Genomic DNA, 6997 nt, shown 5'->3' on the forward strand with positions numbered 1-6997 from the left:
GATGGGGCGGCGATGGGGCGGCGACGGGTGGCGCTCCTCGGGGGTGGTACACCGGTGGCTGCGGAGGGGAGGCTAGGAGGGGGTGGGGAGGCAGGAAGGGGGCGGTGACCGGGCGGGGGGGCGGCAACGAAGAGGTGGTGGGCCGGTGGGGGCGGCGGGGGTGCTGGTCGGGCGGAGATGAGAGGAGAGGAGAAAGAGAGAGGGCGACGGTGGGGCGCGGGCCATTATCTTATTTTGAAGCGTTGTCGTCCGTGTCGCCTTTGCCGTCTGCAAACTGATGGCAACGGACTCTTTGCCGTCTGCTGGTGGACGGCAAAGAGATAGCCCTTTAGGGCTTACTAGCCAATGGGGCAAACACCCTCTTTGTCGTCGGCTAGCGGACGACAAAGAAGCTTCGCCGTCCGCGGCAAAATAATGGCTGATGGCAAAGCATTACTTTGCCGTCTGCTTTCTCGTGGCTGATGGCAAAGACATTCCTTGTCATCCGCTAGCAGATGGCAAATCTTTTGATTCCAGTAGTGGCAGTTCATGCACCGGTCATGATGCTGCTTTAGGCTGATGGTTGATTCCATTGGTTATACTACTCGGAAGTAATTGTATTGAATTGAATATAACATACTCCCTTTCTTAAGAAGTGCTCGCTCCGTTCCATAATATAAGAACATTTTTGACATTACACTAGTGTCAAAAACATTCTTATATTATGAGACGGAGGGAGTATAAGGCTTTAGTAATCTATAAACGCTCTTATATTTCTTACCGAGGGAGCAGCAAAAAGAACACCACATAACACTTTAGTGATCTAATATAAACGCTCTTATATTTCTTTACAAAGGAAGTAGCGAAAAAGAGCACCGCAAAACAATTTCACTAGCTTGCGAATTAACAGAGCAACAACTACCACGTTATTAGCATGAGATCCACTGTACGTCGTCCTTTATCTCTGTATATATGTATCCGGTTAACTCAAACATATATATCTCCAACTAAAACTATTCAAAACTTCCATGGCACATCATGGCCACGATCTAATCCCACGTGTGAACAACACTTTGTAAAGGCTGTGGTTACGCTACAAACATGAAACATGTACCAGCACGTACAGGTCCATCTCACACGGCAACAGTCCGCTTCGGAGGAGAATGCCGATGCGCCGCGAGCCTCGAGGCCATTCTCCTCCTCAAGAGAAGGTAGAGGGCCAGCAGGAAGAACAGGACCAGGAGATACAGCCAGAGGTAAGCTTCCCGGAGGAGGAACGGCTTGTTGCTGCCACCGTCGTCGTTGCAACTGCAGCCGCAGTCGTTGCGCAGCGGCTTGGTCCCCCTGAGGGCTCCGTCTGGGTCCAAGATGAAGTCCAGATTCGTGGCTTCACGCCCCAGCATGACACGTGTTCTTTTCGGTTTGAAGCCCTCCATCGACGCAACGACTGACAGTGAATTAAAGAAAGAGAGCCCCATTGGTGGTGTTAGCAATGGATTAGCCCTATCGATCCAAGATTTTCTACTGAAATTTTCTTTTCTTTTAAAAAGGAATCTAGGCCAAGTGAGGAACGTTAAAATCCTACCTTCATAACTCTGACCAGGTGCAAGAATCCGGTGGTAATCGCCAAAAGTTCCGCTAGCATTTATCTATGATCAAGCATGCATGGGGCAAGTATTAGGATCTCTCAAATGATAAACCCAGAAATCTCTAGCATGAATTTGCCACTTCATCCATAAGACCACAAAATAATCAAACTGCATTCAGGATCCAGAAAACGCTTACATATACGATATACCTCACTGGATATAGGTTAAGGTTGCCGAATAATCTCACCTTTGAATCGATTCCCTTCACCATGAGTGATCCCGGTATAGGACGGCCAGTATCTGCAGCAAATATCCTTCCATGAACTCCTGTCTGAAAAAAGAGTTAATATAGTGCACACAGTGATAAACATTGTTATGTCTTAAAGAAAATGAACAACAAGGAGCAAAACCCAAAGGAACAACGTCGATAACACCGGAAGGTACTATTTCAGAAGGGACAGAGAATGAAATGGTGACACAGTGCCTCAACCCATACCCTGGTACAAACATAACGATAGAAGAACCCTGTGCCTCAACCCATATACTAACCGACACCAGTTCACTTCAAATAGGTCAAGGTTGTTAATTCTTTCAGGTGCATAACCATAGGAATCGAACAGTAGGAATATCTTACCTTTACAAGGCTTGCAACAAGGTTGAGCATGCTCATCTTATTTTGCTTCCATATGACAAGAAGCTGTAGCAGAAGGTTACACAGAATATCACCAAGTGGTTTACAACAACAGCAGCAGAAGCATAACAAGATGCAGAAGTACCTCGGATGCTTTTGGCCATTTTACATCACTAATTTCAAGTGTTAACTCAAAGCAGCCTCCATGTATATAGTTCCAGTCTTGCATGCCGCCATAAATTGGATACCTTCATCACAAATCATAAATTGCTATGTTCGATCTTGAAAAGTAGCAACACTCAGTGGAATGTTAATACATCGAAAATTCAATATAGAGTAGCAAAAAGATACTATTGGTTTGTATCTTTACCACAGTGCTCCATTTGTAATGCCTCCTTCGAATTCCTTGCTCAAAGACATGTTATAGTGTGACTGACTGTACATTGACGCCATGTAACGGAATGCCTTGTCATCAGGACATCCATAATACTGTTTTCTGTAAGCAAGATAATCTATGTGAGAATGCTTAAGTCTGAAACTAAGCAAGTTTGTGGTCCTAAAGACTAGGTGAATGAAAAATTGGATTACAAGATAACATCGTATGACATTAAATTCCAAGGGTTCCGACAGCGCCACTAGAACAGACCATTATGTGCACGACTGTTGATCAGCTGCTCATAAAACTTTAGTTGTGTGCTGCTTATCTATCTTGATGGTCCTATAAATAAGAAAAAATGCATCTAACAAATTTATGGGGCATCAAGAGAATGTTGCTGTTTAACAAGCATGGGTGGCCACATGCAATCCAACCTCTGAAAAAACCACTTGCAAACATCAAAATTCAAGTACCAACATTAGCAAGGACTCAACGAGGCACACAAAAGATATGAATGTACATCATTCAGGAAATATACCGACACATTTGTGTGGACAATCCTTGGTTAAAATCTTATTGCTGGGTCTTAATAAGATGTAGAAAAACAGGACACACAAAAGTACTAGCAGGGGATCCTGAAACTGAATGTAAATTAGGAAACTGGCTACCTTGTATCTCTAGATCCATCCCATGGATAATTTGCAACAAGAGCACCCTGCAAAACTCAAATCAGGTGGCAATGATGATAATCAGTCAATCAGGAGCTAATTGGTAATGACTTAAGAACTATATATCAGAATAATGTCCATGAAACCAAGAAGGATCATCTGAAAATGGAAAAAAATTGTGAATTCCTAGTATTGGACCTTCAACAATTAATCCTGAAAATGGATGGATGGTAGAGTGGTATACAATGGCCATTTTCTTTTACATACATCCTGATCTTATTCTTACATACCTTTCTAGTATTAAAAACTGAAAAAATCTTCTACCATCTGCTATTGTTGTTACTTTTCTTCCTTCAACCAATTATGTTCGCACTTAAAGATCAAATGGAAGTGCCCCAGAGGTGCCCAGAGGAACCACTAGGTTAAAAATATAGTTCCAGAATTACAGGGTCTGACCCGTTCCAAAACATCCACTTTTAGAAATTAATAGTATAATTCACCATATAGCAGATTGAAAAGAAATAAGACTGAATATAACAACATCCAACCCACCAATTGCAGCGCAAATATGATTTGCCTATGCATTTTCTGTGGGAGACCTGATAAATTGAGCATGAAGTGATTAGAAGCAAAGTTAACAAGTGACCACAACCACTCCATATAGCAGGCTGAGAATAAAAAAGACATAAGACAAAATTGGTTTGTTCTGGATATGACTTTTTTGGGCACGTGAAATTTGGGGCATTCCCATGAGCAGAACATGACAGGCAGCAACCCACAAATAGAACCGAGACGTGGCTCACTACTTGACGAAGTAGCCTTGACCACAGAAACTGGGCGGTTGACAACATTTAACTAATCAAATAATTTCACAAACAGCGTCAAGGGAAGAATAATTACCCCATGCAAACTAGCAGAGGCTGTGAAGTGTTCTTGCTTTATCCAGTTCATAATAGCTCTAGTTTCAGGTTGCCGTTGCTTAATATCATCGTTGTTGGGGAAAAACTGCCAGTAAAAAAATGACAATATAAATTGAACAGCTCCAAGAAAAAGGTAAAGTGCAAAGGGGGTTATAGAATCTTCCATAAGGAAAATTAATGCATCGAGTATGTACTTGGTCAGGAAAGTCCCTGTTGAGATCAACATTGTTTGCATTACCACGCCTTCTAAGAGCAAATCCATCTGGATTCATTGATGGAAGTATATGAAGGTGTGTGTTCTCCACAATGAGAGTTGCCTACAAAATCAATTTAACAGCTAAGTTTTGAGCATAGCATATTAGTATCAATTTCCATAAAACTGGTGGAAATATTTTGGAGCAACTTCTCATAACAGCTTTGTTCAGATAAAAAGTGAGCACATTATCTCCAATGTTGAAAAATATGTTGCACATTACATGATCCATAGCAATGCAACTACAGCAACATAATTCGCAGCCTGTTTCAGAATCTAAATTTTGTTCCATAAATTAATTGCTTGGTACTCAGGTTAGATGCTATGTTTCGTTTTCATGTCATGTAGCAAAGCTCAAAATACTATAGATCGTTCATCACATAACCAAACTGTAAGTGGTTGGCCAGTCAAAAGCTCCACGACTGAGCAAAGAGCATATAGCGACTAGGGAACCTTGCGTACCAAAGGATCCTTCAGGTAGTTATCACACAGCCAATACGCAAGTTGCATAAGGACCTCTCTTCCAACAGGCTCATCGCCATGGACATTCCCAATGAACTGGAAATTTTCAAAACAAAGGCTACATCAAAAATCAAAATTACAGTCTTGGTGCCATTAACAATGAAATAGGAGAATGGCAACATAGATAGCTCTTACTTATATTATACTACTATAAGAACTGAAATAAAAGAGTTCAAGCAAGTTAGCTGAATTATTGCCAACATAGCCTTGTAAGCTAGTTTCTACAGGAAAATCATGTGCTTGGATTTTGGATGTGATTCCATTATAGCTTCGTTAACTCTCGTCGACATGGGAGAAGGGGGTAACCCCATGAAAACTCACAAAGAAGAAGAGGAACATAATAGCTATATTGTCAAGGAAGTCATTCTAAATATGAAAGAAAAGACTCACATTGCCGTTGAGGCACAGCTGTTCTTTTAGAGCACCGGAGATAAAAGGAATGATAAAGCAAGATGGTCAACAGGTGGCTCAACTTATAAAACACTTCCTTTCAGAATTTTATAAGAACGACCCACTTCTTCAGGATAAAGAGGCCACAAACCTTGAATGCTGGTTCAGCTTCTTTTAGCCCAGGCTTGTCTGATATTTCAATGGCCCACTACAAGAGCAATCAGATAAGTTATCCAGTATACAATTTTGATAAAGAATAAAGCATTAAAGCTATCATCAGTAAGTTACATACCAATGGGGAACCATTTACACTCTTCCCGATGCTGATAAAAGGTTTGTGTAATCCCTCAAAGAGAGAAGAAAGAATAGGTAAGTGAAGTTTGGATATATCATATATGAGCATACTGGAGATCTATCAGACTGGAGAGATTACAGTCCTACGCATTAAACTGATTATCGCAACCAGAAGATTAAGTTACACATACATAGTACTTTTGAAGCTTGCTGCTCAAAAGCCAGGTAACTAGGGACTGCAATCCAGAATTTCACATATACATAGACACGCCTTTTATGAATGGACTTATGTTTCGAATTTAACATGCAAAAAGACTACCTTTCGGTATTTGCCCTTCCATTTACTTATATGACACTGCTAAACAAACTGAGGACCCCAAAAAATGGTCGAGAAACTCTGAGCATACTACTCATCGACAGGGAGCAAGGTCTTATACATCATATACCTGTATATCCTGGAAACATTAGCACAGCGCCTCCCAAAGTCTTGTATAGCGCCCTCAAGTTCAGCGTTGCTCATATATCCGCGAACCATTTCTTCCCTAAAGTTGATGGAAAAGGCATTGCGTACATGTTACAGCAAATATTTTTGTGCAATAAAAACATGAATAGCAAGTAAAAGCTCCGATTAAAAAACATACGTGATCTCAGGCTGATCCTGAAGAAGACCACGCGAAAATGCCCCATGTTTATCAACGGCGATTCCTGGTTGACAACAACAGATTATTACTTGGGTAAGAAACAGCTGCCCGTATGCTGAGAACCGCAGGCGGAAGTTTATGAAGATGCTAAATAAAACCATGTGGGCAAACTCGCCGAGTGTGATCAATGCTGACTGATGAAACAAGCTTGGAGACAGGGAGAAGATATAATTGGTACAGTAATATTTTAGGAATCTAGCTTGAGATGTGCCAATTTATGACAGCGACTGATGCATTTTATTAGCTAAGTGGATGGTGTGGGCTTCACATCATAACTACGCAATCATCAGCCAGTCCATAACATAAGGCACTCATCATGCATCCAAGGTGCTCCTACTCCTCACAACTAACGATATTTCCAATCCGTACAGGTTGTACCGAAACGAAATGAGCCCCAGGCACGGCCGCACTGGATAGCTCCTGAATATAACAGCAGCGGACCCTACCAAATCCGCCCAAATCAAGCGAACTGACGGATCCGCGTCCCGCCAGGCTATCCAGCTACCTACCCGTCCGAGATGGATCGAGGTCTGGCACGGCGTCATTGCACAGACAGACGCCGCAAAAAGTAACAAGGACGGGGAGGGAGGGAGGGGACGGAACCTGGCGGCGGGCCGAGGCCGCCTCTCGCGGCGGCTTGCGTGGGGAGGGAGGCGAAGGCGCGGAGGAGGAGG

General features: G+C 42.4%; 1 protein-coding gene across 4 annotated transcripts; it reads right to left on the reverse strand.

Moving 5' to 3' along the window:
• Nucleotides 1-851: 851 nt before the first annotated feature.
• On the reverse strand, nt 852-6990 carry LOC119287820 (carboxypeptidase SOL1-like). Of its 4 annotated transcripts, XM_037567449.1 has the most exons (15): nt 6927-6990; nt 6264-6327; nt 6069-6164; nt 5621-5651; nt 5480-5536; nt 4879-4974; nt 4358-4480; nt 4144-4248; nt 3244-3290; nt 2570-2695; nt 2345-2447; nt 2203-2265; nt 1816-1899; nt 1565-1628; nt 852-1426 (listed from the first exon to the last, which is right to left on the reverse strand). In XM_037567449.1, exons 3-15 carry the CDS (start codon nt 6155-6157, stop codon nt 1113-1115), a joined length of 1302 nt encoding a protein of 433 aa, XP_037423346.1. In that variant the 5' UTR covers nt 6158-6164; nt 6264-6327; nt 6927-6990; the 3' UTR covers nt 852-1112. The 4 variants fall into 4 exon arrangements, with proteins under 4 accessions (XP_037423346.1, XP_037423347.1, XP_037423348.1 ...); XM_037567450.1 differs by lacking the exon at nt 6927-6990 and having other exon boundaries at nt 5621-5674; nt 6264-6286; XM_037567451.1 differs by lacking the exons at nt 5480-5536; nt 5621-5651; nt 6069-6164; nt 6264-6327; nt 6927-6990 and adding an exon at nt 5329-5450.
• Between the last annotated feature and the right edge of the window lie 7 nt (nt 6991-6997).

The sequence above is a fragment of the Triticum dicoccoides genome, chromosome 4A (assembly GCF_002162155.2).
Source record: "Triticum dicoccoides isolate Atlit2015 ecotype Zavitan chromosome 4A, WEW_v2.0, whole genome shotgun sequence".
In the NCBI taxonomy this organism is placed as follows: Eukaryota; Viridiplantae; Streptophyta; class Magnoliopsida; order Poales; family Poaceae; genus Triticum; species Triticum dicoccoides.

Excerpts from the sequence above, each read along its gene's own strand:
- LOC119287820 (XM_037567449.1), bottom strand. The coding sequence starts at position 6,157 with ATGGTTCGCGGATATATGAGCAACGCTGAACTTGAGGGCGCTATACAA. Across the intron at positions 5,537-5,620 it reads GTGTAAATGGTTCCCCATTG|TGGGCCATTGAAATATCAGA; the intron begins GTATGTAACTTA and ends TTGCTCTTGTAG. Across the intron at positions 4,975-5,479 it reads AAGCTGAACCAGCATTCAAG|TTCATTGGGAATGTCCATGG; the intron begins GTTTGTGGCCTC and ends GAAAATTTCCAG.